Genomic DNA, 16614 nt, shown 5'->3' with positions numbered 1-16614 from the left:
CAACTTATGAATATTTATCAGCTCATTATGACCTCTCTTCCGGCCGACCATTGTGTCATCTCCTGCGTTACGCTTTTCCTTTCACAACTCTTACAACTATATTGTTATGGGTTTATGCCAAATTGTCATAATTACCAACGACTTTGAATTTTACCGTCCTATCTGACATTATACTATTTGTATATTAACTTTGTTGGTAAAACACTTGCTGTAATAACACGACCCAACGACAGAATCCAGTAAGAAGCTGCTGTGACCATGCAAAAGGAAAAAGAAGGTGACGATGAGGCAATGATTTGCACGCGCTGTTGCATAAATTGTATTTATTTGCTCACGGTTCAAAGAGATCATAAATAATTGAAAGTCCCACAGAACCAAGAGTTTAAAATATTGATCACGGCAGAAACCGACTTCCCTTTCATCAGACTGCGCCCAGCTATTGAAAGGCATAGACTTGTTGGTTTATCGTAAGGTTGCCTAGCGACAAGCGCTATTGTGTGTGCCTCAAGGCATCTATCTCCTTTGATTCTTGTGTTGGTCACAATTGAATTGTTCCTTGCACTTCATCATTTTCTTGACTGATGTGACGTTTATGTGGGAAGTTGTCCACGCGAATAAATCCACGGTGGTAGCAGTCATACCAATAATTTATGCCCGTGTAATAACTAAACAATGTGGCTAAATATCTGCGAGTTTTTACGCGATAACAAACGAATATAGGTGACAGGTCAAACGCGGAAGAATCAATCAATCAATCATCAATCATTTTATTTTTCGTCAAAAGCGCGGTGGGGACGAAAAATGAAGCCAGTTGTTTCTAACACGCGCCAACAAACAGGAAAATTGACAAAGCCGAAAAGGCTTAAAACGTGCTCAAGAGAAATAACGTTAATATTTGCTGGTAACAACTAGCACGGCCACTAGACTAGAACAGTCAGAAAACTTTCGTGACGTCATCTTAGAAATGGAAAGTTCCGGTACCAAGCTTTTCCAGTCCTACCAATGATTGAGAAACTCGCTGCTCAAGTAGGCAGGAGCAGTGGTGACCAGCTACTACCGGTTGAAGCATTTCCTTCCTCAGCCTACAGATCACATGACTTGCGCACTCACTAGCACAAATAAATGACGATGACGTCATATAGCTTCAAACGAATTTATTGAACAGAAGGCGCAAGTGGTGAAATTAATGGGGGTCACAGTGCAAGGAACAATACAACACTGAAAACAAAACAAGCAACGACAAAATAGAAACTGACCAACTTCAGTGTTCAATGAAAATCTCTTCAATCGACGATGTTCGAATTTCATGATCAAAATCACCTGGCGCCCATCAGTTGTTACGTGGTGTGTCGTCACAAAGCAATGTTTTCGTTTTGAGATGGGCGTTAAACGATCACGTGATCATCCTCAGAGATTGTGACATCGACTTTGTGTGAGCTATTTTCATCAAGTAATGTCCGATCGCGCAATTTGATTGGTTGTCGTTGTTTAACAATTCCTCCACCACTTCGATCCATTCCTCGAACTTCACACCAGTGCTCTGTGACGTCATGAATAGAGGTGTTAACATAGGTTCGACATAGAGTGCGGGTTAGAGTTAGACAGACATTCACATGACGACAACTACGCCTTTGTTCCGGGATACGAGCGAAGTTACGAAGTGAACACGGCGGTTTGCTTCAAACTTGGGTGGAAAAGCTGAAATATTTATCGCGATTATTGAAAGCTTCTTCGCCGACTATCAACGGCCGTTCTAATCTGGCTGGTGGAGGTAGCACAGGAGATACACAGATAACCGATGCGTGCTAATTGTGTCGTCATAGTTGATGACGACACAAGTGCTATGACGCAGTAATCATTGATGCAATCCATCAACCGCGCTTGATTGATGAATCACTTTCCGCGCAAATACAACGCCATAATTATTCACATGTGATAAACAACGACGACACGTCAGCGTGGAAGAGATCTTTCAAGACTGAGACAAATACTTATAATATTTGACCCTCGGTTGAACCTACAGTCTCAAGGTTGCTCCTGTCCATGTCCTTGTTGTATAAAGTGTAATGACCTCTCCAAAATTTGAGCAAGCTCCTAAGATTGGTCAAAAGAAATTCACCATCGACCATCTCAGACAAGGCGGCAAGATATCTGAAGAGAAATCGATCAGCTCAACTTCATTTATTTAAAAAGAATAAGAAGAATACTTGGAGCAAATCTTCCAAAAATGATGATGATTCTAAGAAATGCACAACGTCATCTTACTCGTGAATTTCTTGATCTTGATGAGCAAATATGAGGATGAGGAGGCAGGTGTTCAAGCAACTTACATTTTCCTAAAACATGAAAAATATGAAGTTTTGACAACTATGCTATGAAATTGGGTTCAATGCATGGAGCTGTATCAAATCAACAAGAACCAATGCTTCGGTTAAAACAAAAATCGACGTTAAAATCTGCTTTTTTTTTTTGATTATTTAGAAAACGAATTAATGCAACATTGCTTCATCTTAATGGGGCAAAAATATCAATATTATCAAAGAGGTTTCAAAACCTCCGAGAAACATCTCAGCTAAACAACAGACTTCAGCAAACGCACTTGCGACAACGTTGGCACAGTGAGAAGCTTTATCAGTTCTGCAGCAACTTTCGTTAATTGAGTTCGTTGCGAAAAATGTTTCAGCAACCGACTTTCCCAACCAGCTTGAGCGTCTGTGCACAAATCAATCATTCAAAGATAATTGCAAGGACTTTAGTCTGCTTGATGAGGTTGAAAAGGATGAAGTTTAACTTGTTTTTACACGAAAGATTGTTTCTCACTACCTGGACAACTTGCTTTATTCTTGGCCAAGTAGTGGCTTGTGAGCACAATGCACCGGATGAACATGTTCGAATCAACTAGATGGCTTTCAACTTGGTCTAGAAGAAAAATGACCTGAAAAAATAAACCAACTTGAAAATAGAGACAAAGAAGTTTTTATGTTTGTGACACAAACAAAGTGAACAACCTTTGCACTGCAGTCGAGAACACTTTCAAATCGTTGAAAACCCTCCAAGTTGAACTTCATTATTGTCGATAAAAAATCAAACACTCCCTGGACAATCATCTCATGCTTGGGCTTGTGAGCAATGAGCAGCTCCACAGAATCCTGGAATATGTTCAAGTTTTAAGAAAACAGAATCGTCGAAATGTAAGTGAAGTAAAACTCCCACCTCGATCATCTTCCTCTCGATGAGGAACGCCTGACTCAGCAAGCAAGGTGTGCCGCGCAGGAACGCCTCCAACGCCCGAGTGATCCAGAACCGAACCAGTGATGTTGCCGGCTCTATCTTCAGCCGATCAAGGATGGAAGTCAAGATCCCTTTCTCTCCCGAGTACAGAAGCGATTTGTCAAAGCTCTTCAGATCATCAGGAAGTGGAAGATGCTTGCGAGCTGCGATAAAATATCGAGGAGCAAATATCTCTGCGCTCTTCTCAATTAACTTAAATGTACTGAGAGTGCAGCAGCCGGAGCAAACAACCTGCTATTGCTGTTAAGTTCTCAAATTCACTTATAGAAAGCAAATGATATCGGTTGCTATGGTTATCGGCAATAGAGTGGATGAGCCGAAGGTATTGAATACGCACGAAAGTGTCCTGCAAAATTGCAATCAACAGTTACATAAATATTTAATCACAAAGTCAATTTCCACAAACTGACAGGATTGCAGTCGTCAGAAGGCGACGACTGTGTCAGGATTTCTTTGTTCAAATCTTCCCAAACAATAGATTGTGCCACGCTTGGTAATTTTGTGAAAAATCCACACTGCACCAATTTCTCCTGAACCTGAACAAACACGTTGACCATAAAGTGGCAAGCAGAAATCATTTCCTTAAACTTAGCACACCGCTTCAATGACAGAGGATTGAAGTGTTTATAAATTCTGCGTCCAACAAACAACGAGGTTTTAAACATTCTGACCTCATTTCTGTATTTTCCGGTCAAGAGCAAAGTCAAAACATGAAAGAGGTCGGCCCGGAAAGCTTTCTCCTTATAAAGGGTCATGTTGTAAATAAGACCTGCCCCCTCCGCTCCACCTATGCACGATTGAAAGATATCATTTGCAAGAAGAGACGATTTTGACCAAGACTGCCACATAAATGTGCCATGCGTGCCACAAGCGAAAGATGAAGCCGCATCCTCATAACACGATGCTTACTCAGATGTCGTTGAATGAGAGATAGGAGGTCGGGTTGGTCACGGATTTGCAACGTCTGCATCAAAATATCAACAACAAGCTCACGGGAGCGACGCATATTGGTCAGTTCATGCCCGGCTGCTTCACAAATCAACTCCAAGAATCTCGGATGACGAAGAAGAAACTCTGAAGAGAAACCGTAAACTCACTAAAGGAGTTGCATCTGCTCATATGTAACTAGCTGCAAGGCGATAGATATGCGGCCAACTTGAGAAGTGCAGCATCTGCTTTTGACAAAATATTTACCTTGGTTGCCATCAACAACATTGCGGCATCTCCGAATAAGCCACTCGTCGTGTTTCTCAAGAGTCGTGTTGTTGGACGAAACAAAGTCGGAATCAGAAATGAAGGCACAGATCGCATGGTAGAAATGAGCCTGCTGCTCAGGTCCATCCAACCGATCGATCAGATCACTGAAATTTAGGAACATACTTCTATGACATCACAACTGATGATCTAAAACACGGTAAAGTAACTCACGGTAGGCCGGCAACATTTTCCAGCTTGACAGGTTCGTAGTCGGAGCCGGTGAAGATTTCCTCGAGGACGCACGAAGCGTAAATGAATACTTGGAACTCGGATTGGGCAAGCAGAGAGAAGAGCGCTTCAAGGAGCTTGTGCCTCCACCGGAGGTGATGGAAGGTCATCCTGGACATCTGCAAACAACGTGCAAATGAACACCTTTCTGTTGTGATTCATAAACGCAGGGTTATCAATCAACCAAGAGTTGGTCTAAGTCAGGGGTCGGCAACCTGCGGCTCCGGAGCCGCATGCGGCTCTTTCATCCTTCTGATGCGGCTCTTATTAATTTTATTGCTACAGTAGAAACAAACAGAAGAACACTCGCGTCTTTATCTCACTGAGCACATTATAGTAATCACATTAATTAAATCACATTAATTAAATCTTACTGAATTAACTGCTTTTATAAATGCGACACATGACAGTTTTGTTACAGAGTGTCGTTTTCGTTTTATTGTGAAAATAGTTTTGCGGCTCCCAGTGATTTTTATTTTGTGGAACATCGGATAAATTGCTCTTTAAGTGCAAAAGGTTGCCGACCCCTGGTCTAAGTCTAGACAATAACTTCATTCACACAAAATTCAAGTTGAACAAATCTTTGATGTTTGCCACGTCACAAGCAGAATCACAAATATGTGAGCGGCAGTTTCATGAGTCATCAAAACTTTAACTATCAGCTAAATATGATGATAAAAGTTTGCAATGTACCTGAAGGCATCTGCATAATAAAAAACTCTATTTAACTCAGAAATTACAATGCAGAACAAGCAGTGGTAACCTGCATGCACGTATGGACAGTTTGTACGATGGTCTTTGCTTCTTCTATATGCTCTGGGGGACAAAGCAGGCTTCGTGAAGAATCGAACTGTTGGCCGGACATACACAATTTTCTGACTTGAAACAAATCGAGCACCATGATGTCAAGCAGACCCTGTGTGACATCATAGACGATTCAGTGATATGAACGCACACAAAATGCCAGAACCATGGAGCTACCTATCTGGTGTGAAACGATCGACGTCATTCAATCATTGTTTCGTTAAAGTCACTTTATACAACAGATTCTGTGCAATGAGTGAACACATACTGCAAACACTGCATAGTGCATTTACATACATACTTCAATCAGCCCGAAATCACAAAGCGTATCTATAAGTGTTTCCGATTTTCTTTTGAGAGATTCATCAGAATTTTCTTCAACGGTTCCCAGCAAAATCTTTAATATATTCTGCAAATGAAACATTGTAATTGATAAAGTTAAAACATGGACTCTGTGCAAGGTGGTATTTCCCTGTATTGCCACATATACAAAAAGACATCCTTTTGGAATATGCCATGGGATGCACCATATGAACAACACGTATTACTTTATTTATACCCAGAATCGCAAAAAGGTAAACAAAGAAGATGATTGTTTGATGTCTGTGTGGTATCAGTATATTTCAATTTTCTTCCCAGAGAGAGAAAATCTGAGCAAACGACTGAAACACATTGTGGCCGCTACAACAAGTCGATGTCTAAGTTTCACAATGAACCTGATGGATGGATGCCAGAGGGAGACGGGCTTACCTTCTGCAACCTCCCCAACAACAACTTCAGGTAGCTCCACCCATCACTTGGCTCATACAAGGAGAGATCGTGAAGAAGCATCATATTTTCCTCCGAGATTATCTCGCTCTCCTTGTCAAAGCAATGCAAGGGCACCTGGGTACAGAACATCAATCAACATCATGAACATATGGAAGTTACGCCTTAGGCAGAAGAATTGGGAATAATCTGATCAGTGGGGTGAAATAAATTGGTTGCTTATTCGTCCAATTCTTGTTCAGTTGAACATGTTTGAAAGCATTTGTGTTTTGATGCAAATCATTATATTTAACGTATCTGAGATAAAAGTGTGTTTGTAAAAGGGGAATATAAAGTGCCAGAAAATGCAGAAGGATAGCGCAGTCCATCAAACATATTCAGTGTGCACCTCACAAATATAGCAGCGTGTGAGGAATTAGTCGTACAATAGCTCTGCATATAGCACCGGTATAGTAAAAATATTACTTCATGCATTTGTCACATTCTCAGATCATCACATTAACCACCATATTGAGCGACATTGAACACCAACAAGTCATATAGCAAGGTCACGGCCATATATTATATAAATGTAAAGTTTGCTGCGATGGTACATTGACAGCTCATAGTGAAAAGTCTACCACAAGCACACACAAGTCTCTGTCATTTGCCACACTTTATCTTGTTTGCGATGATTTGTGAAAACCAAACAAGGCAAAATGATTCCACATTAATGTACAATAACGGTAAATAAACTGAGAATGGAGGTTTCTTTGCTGCCGCACCTCACTTTTGGACACACATTATATAACGTTAAAAACATACTTTTCAGTATAAATAGGGTATTCTTCAATGTTACAATTATTTTCCAAAAACAAGGTAAAAACAAAACCCACCAACCTCATTAACTGACTGCATTCCCCTGCCATAAATTTCTTGAAGACGAATTCTTCTGCAAATATTTTTATTTCGCTTGGAAGCCATTTCAATTCAAGTTTGGGAACAATTTTAAAATTTGGATAAACTGGCCTAATCAGTATGACAAAATTCCTATTACAAAGAAACTTCATCGTTTTAAAACGAAATCACCAAACTTAGCTTGGTGGCTGTTATAAGGACAACACTGACAAACAAAAGTGTAAAATCACATTATTAAATTAAACTGATTTAAACTAAGCAAAACTTAGCCCAATTCTCACTTTTCTCACAAGTTACCAGCAAACCTGCAGCCAGAAAATACGGTAGTTTTAGATGAGAAACCAGCATGGAATGTAAGTTTTTCTGCATCGGACAGCATAATTTTAAAAGACTTGTGTGAAACAGTAGTTAATAAAAAGTGTTGGCCGGTAAGCAAAAGCATGCACCAGATGTTGCTGTTTGGGAAATACTTAGCTTACAAAGTAGCTTTTTTGACTAATTTTGTGCACCAGACCCTCATAGAAAACTGCCGTATTCTCCAGCATGGCAACAGTAAAGAGCCATAGTGGAAAGCTGCACAGACGAGATTCTTCATAATGCACGCCAAATTTTTTATCTCCACGCCAATTCATAATAAACAGACAAAGAAAAGATGGTTGTTTGAACGCCATTTAATAATAAATAAACAAAGAATTGAGGCTATTACGTCAAATTTGACTCTTTTACGCACGGCTTCTCATCGACAACTGCTGTGCTTTCTAGTCAGTGTGCATCTTGATGAATCTCGTGCATGATGGTGCTACACGTTCCACTAGGATCGGGCAGCCAGTGTAAGAAAAAATATTCCATAAAACTCAGACCCAAGTAGAAAACTAAACAAAGAAGAAAGCTCGGCAAAACTTTAAAGAAGTATGGAGCAGGAATTAATGTACAAGTGTGAAAAACTCTCTAACGCGATTCTTTTGTGAAATATTACAGTTTTTGTGCTGACCATCAAAATTTCTTTTTAGGCTTGAAAATCAAGTAGGTGAGTTTCACGCAATGGTACTTAAGAAGTATTGTTCATAGAGACTTGAACTTTGGTTTACAATTAGAGGAATCTTGGTTACTACCTGCAAAAATTCCATTAAATTATACCAAAAATTAATAGTTGAATAGAGATTTTCGGTAAAATTAGGACACTGGGTACTTTGGTAGACTGGCTACCCGACCCTATGGGTCATAACCTCATCACTTCCACAGCGTTGCTTGGTTGCTACTTCCGCATTTCCACAGATCCAGACTGCAGAGTAAGGCCATTTTCAGCAAGATCTTGGGTGCGCCAAACAACCAAAAATGGCATGTGTGGTGCGCAAAAATGCTCAGACGCATTGGAAGTGTTTAAATGTTTATATGAATTAAAAATTGAGTGCACATAAGTTCTGTCTAAGTCATTAAGCACCTTAAGTGCGGCTCTGAAGCTTATAATGATTCAGAGCCGCAGTATTGAGTGGGCTTTAGCGCCTAATGCCAAATTTCGCCATAATTGATATGAATATAATGCACAGACAGAATATAAGCATTCTTTGTTTATTTTATATCTATGATATAATCATCAGTAAGGTACTTACACTCAGAAAGTTAATAATTGTTTTTATCCCACACATTTACACCGAAGCCACATTTTTATGGCCAATCTTGTTCAGGAGAGCGGTAAAAATAAATTTCTTAAAATTCTCAGATGACGTATTTCACTGAGTATGATGCGAGCATGAATGGAGACTGTGAAGAGGTTACGAGGCATCTGCATCAAGTAGAAATATTAAAGCAGCGCTGAAATAACATGAAAACAGTTTCCTGCAAACGTTTGAAAGTTTTTTGGTGCTACACTGGGTCAAGAAAAAACTTCTGAAAGACAGCTAAGAACTTAAGCAAATATTACAGAAACGCGGTTTACCCCGATTATTGTCATTCAAGTAACCGCAACCAAAAATTCTCAAACTCACTCAGATCTTGCTTCTACCAGCCCAGAATGTCCCGACTGTGATGACATCATGTGACCAGAGACAAAATTGTAACCGATCTTCACTGACATTTCAACAAGTGCAAGAGTGGAATTAAAAAAATTATAATTTTGTTTTGGTTGAGTGAGAGCAAGCATTGAATCGCAAATTATTTGAAAACTTTCTAACTCCAAGTGCGACAGGCGCATGACGTCACATCCATATTGAATTTCTGATATGAGCGATTTTCTACGGTAACAAGATTGTAAGGTGAACAGCAGCTATGATGACTACAAAGTGTACACAGCCCAATCTCACCACAACTGTAGGGTTTATTCATAGTGACGTCATATTTACAAGTGAATAGCACGCAACCAAGCAAGGTAGTGGTTTGGTCTTTTATAAAAGATTGACGTACCGTAAATATTTTCCGTTCGTCTAATGAGCTACTATAAGGCAGAGCGAAAAAGTTGGAAGGCAGTAGTTGTCCTGTACAGCACCTTAATAACGATCTCTGTCATCTCTTACCGTAACGGATGGCTTATCTTTGTATTGCATACATATGAGCTTTATACAACAATAAGAGTCTGTTTACGTAACAATGACATCAAAGGAAGGCAATACGTAATTATACAAAGCACATTACTTGACGTCATTGAGTCCTACTCAATACTGAACAATATTTTCCCAACAATGACAAATTTGTTACAACGCTGACGTATTTTAAATTACGTCACATTTTAGATGGGCACGCACATTGCAAAATTTGTTATTGGTGACGTCATAACAATGTAAATTTTGAGTGCCGATAAAGAGCATAGAAATCACATTAATTTATAGTAGAGACGAGGTTAGGTTCAATCAATGGAAACCACTGAGATATAGATTTGCCAATTACTAATATGGCCTGACGTCACGATCTTTCAAACGGTCGTTGATTGAGAAAAATTCTTCGTGAAATCAGAGGAGTTGTGCTTATAAGGACATGGATAACCGGAATATTTGCGAAGTACATTGATACTAACACAATGACACGAAATACAACAAGTTGACATTTCTATGTAAATCATCATTGGAAAGTTGCAACATATTCTTAACATATCTACAGTTGGAGAAATCATGAAATAGAAAGTATCGTTTTTGTGGAAAAACTTCAGCAATTCTTCGGATATCCGAGTCGGTCCATCTCGCGCGACAGCTGACATATCGCGCACAATCCGCACCAGTATGATACGCAACAATCGTTGCACATATCGCCCTGTGACGTCACAAAATAATTGTTGACATTGTTATTTGACGTATTTCATTGCGACTTTTTCTACGCTTGAATGATCACAAAACTCATTATGTGTAATAGTGAGATCAGTTTCGCTAAATTGAAGATTCTAGAACCACATGACGTCACCTCTATATTATGACGTTCCCTCATAGCCGTCCTCATCGGCCACATACCAGGCAAGCCACAACCGACGCAGCAGTGTTCTCCCATACGTTGAGCGACACAGGCGAGGTAAAAGTGTCCGAAACAAAACGTCATAAAGCCTAGAACACAACCGAGCGTGAATGTTTTCCACAGCAACAACAGGTTGTGAGCATATTAACAATAAAGCTGGCAACACAACTCATCAACTCACAGCTGTTCATGTCGTTGAAGCAATCGCACAACTGTGAGCTCCACGGCCTCTTAATCACTGGTTGCTGAGTGACCACAGTCGTCGTTTGTGACGTGTACGGACCAGCAGATGGTTGCACAACCACAACATTTGTATTGTTCGGAGGATATGGTCCTTGGTTAGGGGGACACCAATCGCTGGTCTGCGGTTGTTTTGTTAAAATAATTAAACAACAGCTGACAAGTTTATCATTATTATTACACTAAGTGTCATATTAGGCCACAGAGTTAAACTTTAAGTGATTTTAATTGTATTGAACTGTATACAGCGGTTCTCCATATTTTCTTTTCCACCTTTAGAAGGCCAGAAGCCGTCAATCTGACCTCACTTCTTTCTTCTTGAAATGAAATTATTGCAGAGACTTTAAGTTTATGAAATAAAAACGCGGCAACTTTGAGAGTTGTTTCAAAATTTAATTCGCTCTCCTCGATTATGACATAATAGTACAAGAGCAATCAGTCAGTTATTTATAAAAGCAAATTGTAAGCCAGGTGGTAAATCGCTGACGGCGAATCCACAGAATTTTGTCATCGTCGATTTCTACGATTGTTTGACTTCACCGAGCGACCGAGGACTTTAAACAAACGCAAAATTTGATCGCAAGGAATTGCCGAGTATTACGTCATCAGGAGCCTAGTATTACGTCATGAGGAGAACATTTTCGCTGACAATGTTTTAAATTTACTCCCGAGTGAGAAATCTTTCACTGCTTATACGAATACCGCCGAGTTCTCATAACTTTCAAGTAATATCACTGTTGACCTTGTTTGAGCAACATCAAGCGCAGAAACACTCGAGCTCACGTGACTTCGAAACACAAACGTAGTTGTCAGGCAGCGCGTGCGTGTGCGTGTGTGTGTGCGTGTATGGAAACGTGCAACAACAACCTTTTCATCAGGAAAAATTGTGCGTTTTTAGTGCCTTTTCACAGTTTCTTGTTAACCTAACTTACACGTTATAACTTGGTAACTTGAACCTAACCTAAATCTACCTCCTAATTTAAATCCAGCTTTAATAAAACTTTAAATAATTAAAATGAAGTTTTTGCAGCGAGTAAGATTCAACCACGAATGATTCGCATCAATCGAAGAACTCTATGAAGCAAACACAACCACAAAGAACATCTACGACACTTACCGCGTTCAACGCGATCGCATTTTGCTCAAAAGTTCCCACATCTGGTTTCCCTGAATCCATCTCGGTTCAAATTGAAATTATCTGATACAGCGAGACTATATCAAGTTGTCTCGAGCTAATATAAATCTAGCTCTCTGCCACCAACCTATAACAGAGAGAAACCATTCAGTTGTGACGTTTAAGGCTTTTTTCAAGAAAATTCTGAGATGTTCCAAACTTAGCTTCAAGCTCGCACAAAGCACGTTGCCGCTAACAAAGTTTGTTGTCACAAATGTTTGATTCTTTGAACAATTCTCAGCAGCTTGGCAAAGATTTGGTGTTTGCTGATACAGTAATTTGCAATTAAGGATATGACGTCATAGCAACGTGAATCGGGCTGTTGTCACGAACAGTAATTCACGTGACCATATTATACGCATGACGTCATGAGAATGGGCGGGTTACGTTGTCGAAGATTGTTCCGAACTGAAGAAGCAAGAACACATCCAACCTTGTCCCTCCGCCTCAGACTTTCAATTATAACGATTCTACGGGTAAGAAATGTCATTTTTTACGTCATACTCACTTTACGATTGTTAAATATTTACGCTTGACTGTTTTTTGCCAAAGCGCTCAGGTTTTGTATAAAATTTACAATTTAACGCGATCGATTGCGTCATGGCTTTTAGTTTTAACTACCTAGAATGCCCAACGGCAGGTATTTTGGATGCTTTGGTTATTGTGTGAAATAAAACACATGCTTAATGTGTTACATGTTGCTTGTACGTAGCAACAACTCAACAACAACAACAACTCCAAGAAGCAAATACAACCACTTGTATTGTATATATCTATATTGCAGCTTGTTTTGAGCTTCTGAAAAAAAAATTAACTGTCAATGCGCTTATATTAGATATAATTAAACCTCTGCCTGCTTTGTCTGCTTCTTGTGGGACGAGCTTTTTGCGCAAATTACGCAATTATTTCTTTGGAACGCTTATATTCACCCTTACACAAATGTAAATCAGGCAAATTACGACGAGAAATCGTGACTGTAAAGATCAAATGAACTACATTGCAGTCTTTGCAGACACGTTGTGTTAGTGCAGTCAAACTTCCACATATTCTATAGAAGTGAAAGGGCTTTCTCTGTTGTATAACGTTTATTCTTCGTCATCACTGTCTGGAGTTTTGAAACGTTGTGATTCTGTGACAATAGCTATCAGGTTACAACAAAAATTCAACAAGTAGTCAAAATAATTTCCTAGCATCCATTCTAGTCTTAACTGTTTGGTGCCACAGTAGACAATCAACTTAAACACTTGGTGTCGTACTTCCTGCAGACAAGACGCTTTCCTGGAATTAAGATGTCGATGAGGTTAGCTGCCTTCAATAAACCAGCCTCCATGCAAGAATGAATGAAGGCAGTGACGCGATGAATAGAAAATGCTTCAGATGGTGAGTTTGCCGAACTTTGCCGAAAGATTGACTTGAAACAAATGCGTCGCCGTTCCACAAACGCTGAAGGCCAAACCAGGCACAAAGTTAAGGCAACCATGAGCTGGTAATGGCTGCTTCATACCAAGAAGCTTAAGGACAAACCAACCCTACTCGCTGCTCTCTCTACCTTTGTCATGAGCGTTCGATTTCTTGGTTCTGAAGTGACGTCAAACACGATAAATACAGTAGAAAAACATTCGTTGAGTAAAATCGTCCAGTCACTCCAGTCCAGTCAATACAGTTTAGGGCACGTAGGCCTATATGCTTGCAAAAAAGCCTAATTTCTTTGTTTATTTCATTACAAAATCAAATTACTAAAAGTGCAATTGATGGACAGTCAGAGAAACCATGAAATAGAAAGCACAGTTTTGTGGAAAGCTTCAACAATTCTTCGGATATCCGAGTCGGTCCATCTCGCGCGACAGCTGACATATCGCGCACAATCCGCACCAACATGATACGCAACAATCGTTGCACATATCGCCCTGTGACGCAACAAAAGAACTGTTAACATTGTTATTTGACGTATTATATTGTGACTTTTTCTACACTTGAATGCTCAGAAAACTCATTATGTGTAATAGTAAGATCAGTTTCGCTAAATTGAAGATTCTAGAAGAACATGACGTCACCTCTATATTATGACGTTCTCTCATAGCCGTCCTCATCGGCCACATACCAGGCAAGCCACAACCGACGCAGCAGTGTTCTCCCATACGTTGAGCGACACAGGCGAGGTAAAAGTGTCCGAAACAAAACGTCATAAAGCCTAGAACACAAAACCGAGCGTGAATGTTTTCCACAGCCAGAGCCAAATAATGACTCGGGTTCAAATTTTGCAAAGATATCAGGAGTTACATTTCCGTTTTCATCAGTCTCAATACTTCACAGTTAAGTTTTAAGCTGAAGTCATCAATTAAAATCATTGCTCCACGCAATCAACATATTTTCAATAAAGCTGACAACACAACTCATCAACTCACAGCTTTTCATATCGTTGAAGCAATCGCACAACTGTGAGCTCCAAGGTCGCTTAATCACTGGTTGCTGAGTGACCACAGTCATCATTTGTGACACAGATGGTTGCACAACCACAACATTTGTACTGTTAGGAGGATATGGTCCTTGGTTAGGGGAATACCAAGCGTTGGTCTGCGGTGATTTTATTAAAATAATTAAACAACAGCTGCCAAGTTTATCATTATTATTAAACTAAGTGTCATATTAGGCCACAGAGTTAAACTTTAAGTGAGTTTAAGTTTTAAAATGAGTACAGCGATAGTCCATATTTTCTTTAACTAAGACAGTGACGCGTTCATTAATCAAAAACGAAAAAATTTCATCAACATACTAAGTTTCCTATAATTTCTGTACGTAGCAATATGACTGATTGTCTTTATCTCATTGCACCCGTTGAAGCTGTTTGATGATTTCGATGTTTTTTGCTGTTTCCGGGTTAAACTCGTTCCTTTGATGGAACTAATAAGGACACCTGAAAAAGTTTACACGCGGGTGACGACGGTAAATCGCAGACGGCGAATCCGCGCAATTTTCTCAAGATCGATTTCTACGATTGTTTGACTTCACCGGGCGCCCGAGGACTTTAAACAAACACAAAATTTGATCGCAAGAAACTGCCGAGTATTACGTCATGAGGAGAACATTTTCGCTGATAATGTTTTAAAAATGCTCCCGAGTGAGAAATATTTCACTGCTTATACGAATACCGCCGAGTTCTCATAACTTTCAAGTAATATCACTGTTGACCTTGTTTGAGCAACATCAAGCGCTGAACCACTCGAGCTCAAGTGACTTCCAAACACAAACGTAATTGTCAGGCAACGTGTGTGTGCGTGTGCGTGTGCGTGTGCGTGTGCGTGTGCGTGTGCTTGTGCGTGTGTGTATGGCAACGTGCAACAACAATCTCAGAAAATTGTTCTCGTGAGCAATATTGATATTGTTGAAATTTCAAAATGTTGATAATTTAATTTTAAAACAATTAGTTTGAAATATTCATCAAACAGCCGAGCAATTTAACTTCTTTTCATCGCACTCAGCGAGTAAGCTTCAACCTCGAATGATTCACTTCAACCGAAGAACTCTATGAAGCAAACACAACCACAAAGAACATCTACGACACTTACCGCGTTCAACGCGATTGCATTTTGATCAGAAGCTCCAACATCTGGTTTCCCTGAATCCATCTCGGTTCAAATTGAAATTATCTGATACAGCGAGATTATGTCAAGTTGTCTCGAGCTAAAATAAATCTAGCTCTCAGCCACCAACCTACAACAAAGAGAAACCATTCAGTTGTGACGTTTAAGGCTTTTTTCAGCGGAAAATTCTGAGATGTTTGTCTAAGAAATTTGTTGTCACAAATCAATAATTAACGTAACCATGACGTCATGATCATTGGCGAGTTACTTTCTAGAAGAGTCGTTGTCGAACTAATAAGACGCAAGAACACATCCAACCTTGTCCCTCCGCCTCAGACTTTCAATTATAACGATTGTACGGGTAAGAAATGTCATTCTTTTTTCATACTCAATTTACGATTTTTAAATATTTGCGCTTGAGTATTCTTTGCCAAAACGCTCTTGTTTTGTATAAAATTTACGACTTGACTCAGTCGATTGCGTCACAGAGATTGGTAACAAATGAAAACATTAAGAAAATCATCACAAAAGGACTCACAAGTTGTTGAACTGTTTGGTGCCAATTTCGAAAGCAACCACACGGACTTGCAACTTACGTTTGTTGTGTTTTAACCAAATCAAGTATTGGCGAGTGGACGGGAAACCATCTGTTTGTGCAGATCACGTGACTTACTTATGGTTTTGAAGATTTAAGAAGGAAGGCACAGCAGACAATCAACTTAAACACTTGGTGTCGTACTTCCTGCAGACAAGACGCTTTCCTGGAATTAAGATGTCGATGAGGTTAGCTGCCTTCAATAAATCAGCCTCCATCCAAGAAGGAATGAAGGCAGTGAATGAAACAAATGCGTCGCCGTTCCGCAAACACTGAAGGCCGAACCATACATAAACTTAAGGCAACCATAAGCTAGTAATGGCTGCTTCATACCAAGAAACGGA

At 39.7% G+C, this 16614-nt stretch overlaps 3 protein-coding genes across 4 annotated transcripts; all 3 read right to left on the bottom strand.

Annotated features, from left to right (window-relative positions):
• Positions 1 to 1139: 1139 nt before the first annotated feature.
• On the bottom strand, positions 1140 to 7447 carry LOC143469370 (short transient receptor potential channel 4-associated protein-like). 2 transcript variants are annotated; one of them, XM_076967044.1, is made up of 17 exons: positions 7228 to 7447; positions 6331 to 6465; positions 5882 to 5989; positions 5540 to 5692; positions 4720 to 4895; positions 4486 to 4652; positions 4201 to 4365; positions 3963 to 4078; positions 3702 to 3827; positions 3523 to 3637; positions 3214 to 3434; positions 3009 to 3149; positions 2824 to 2935; positions 2600 to 2712; positions 2266 to 2336; positions 2022 to 2151; positions 1140 to 1540 (listed from the first exon to the last, which is right to left on the bottom strand). In XM_076967044.1, the coding sequence occupies exons 1-17, from the start codon at positions 7309 to 7311 to the stop codon at positions 1394 to 1396; spliced, it is 2280 nt and encodes a 759-aa protein (XP_076823159.1). In that variant the 5' UTR covers positions 7312 to 7447; the 3' UTR covers positions 1140 to 1393. The 2 variants fall into 2 exon arrangements, with proteins under 2 accessions (XP_076823159.1, XP_076823160.1); XM_076967045.1 differs by lacking the exons at positions 6331 to 6465; positions 7228 to 7447 and having other exon boundaries at positions 5878 to 5991.
• Positions 7448 to 9757: 2310 nt separating this feature from the next.
• On the bottom strand, positions 9758 to 12283 carry LOC143469554 (cornifelin homolog). The gene is made up of 4 exons (XM_076967295.1): positions 12038 to 12283; positions 10862 to 11042; positions 10633 to 10769; positions 9758 to 10485 (listed from the first exon to the last, which is right to left on the bottom strand). Exons 1-4 carry the CDS (start codon positions 12095 to 12097, stop codon positions 10381 to 10383), a joined length of 483 nt encoding a protein of 160 aa, XP_076823410.1. The 5' UTR covers positions 12098 to 12283; the 3' UTR covers positions 9758 to 10380.
• Positions 12284 to 13792: 1509 nt separating this feature from the next.
• Positions 13793 to 15960, bottom strand: LOC143469555 (cornifelin homolog). Its single transcript, XM_076967296.1, has 5 exons — positions 15944 to 15960; positions 15661 to 15805; positions 14500 to 14668; positions 14149 to 14285; positions 13793 to 14001 (listed from the first exon to the last, which is right to left on the bottom strand). The coding sequence occupies exons 2-5, from the start codon at positions 15718 to 15720 to the stop codon at positions 13897 to 13899; spliced, it is 471 nt and encodes a 156-aa protein (XP_076823411.1). The 5' UTR covers positions 15721 to 15805; positions 15944 to 15960; the 3' UTR covers positions 13793 to 13896.
• Positions 15961 to 16614: the final 654 nt, after the last annotated feature.

Source organism: Clavelina lepadiformis, chromosome 8 (genome assembly GCF_947623445.1).
Source record: "Clavelina lepadiformis chromosome 8, kaClaLepa1.1, whole genome shotgun sequence".
NCBI lineage: Eukaryota > Metazoa > Chordata > Ascidiacea > Aplousobranchia > Clavelinidae > Clavelina > Clavelina lepadiformis.
The sequence above is the reverse complement of the archived record's forward strand: the minus strand, read 5'-3'. Positions and strand labels throughout refer to the sequence as shown.

Coding starts and splice junctions, on each gene's coding strand:
- LOC143469554 (XM_076967295.1), bottom strand. CDS start 12,097: ATGGATTCAGGGAAACCAGATGTGGGAACTTTTGAGCAAAATGCGATC. Junction 10,770..10,861: donor CTTCAACGACATGAACAGCT/GTGAGTTGATGA, acceptor GTTGTGTTCTAG/GCTTTATGACGTTTTGTTTC. Junction 10,486..10,632: donor GGGAACGTCATAATATAGAG/GTGACGTCATGT, acceptor GTGACGTCACAG/GGCGATATGTGCAACGATTG.
- LOC143469370 (XM_076967044.1), bottom strand. CDS start 7,311: ATGGCTTCCAAGCGAAATAAAAATATTTGCAGAAGAATTCGTCTTCAA. Junction 3,638..3,701: donor CTTCTGACGACTGCAATCCT/GTCAGTTTGTGG, acceptor GCAATTTTGCAG/GACACTTTCGTGCGTATTCA. Junction 1,541..2,021: donor ACAGGAGCAACCTTGAGACT/GTAGGTTCAACC, acceptor ATGACGTCACAG/AGCACTGGTGTGAAGTTCGA.
- LOC143469555 (XM_076967296.1), bottom strand. CDS start 15,720: ATGGATTCAGGGAAACCAGATGTTGGAGCTTCTGATCAAAATGCAATC. Junction 14,286..14,499: donor CTTCAACGATATGAAAAGCT/GTGAGTTGATGA, acceptor TTTGTGTTCTAG/GCTTTATGACGTTTTGTTTC. Junction 14,002..14,148: donor GAGAACGTCATAATATAGAG/GTGACGTCATGT, acceptor GTTGCGTCACAG/GGCGATATGTGCAACGATTG.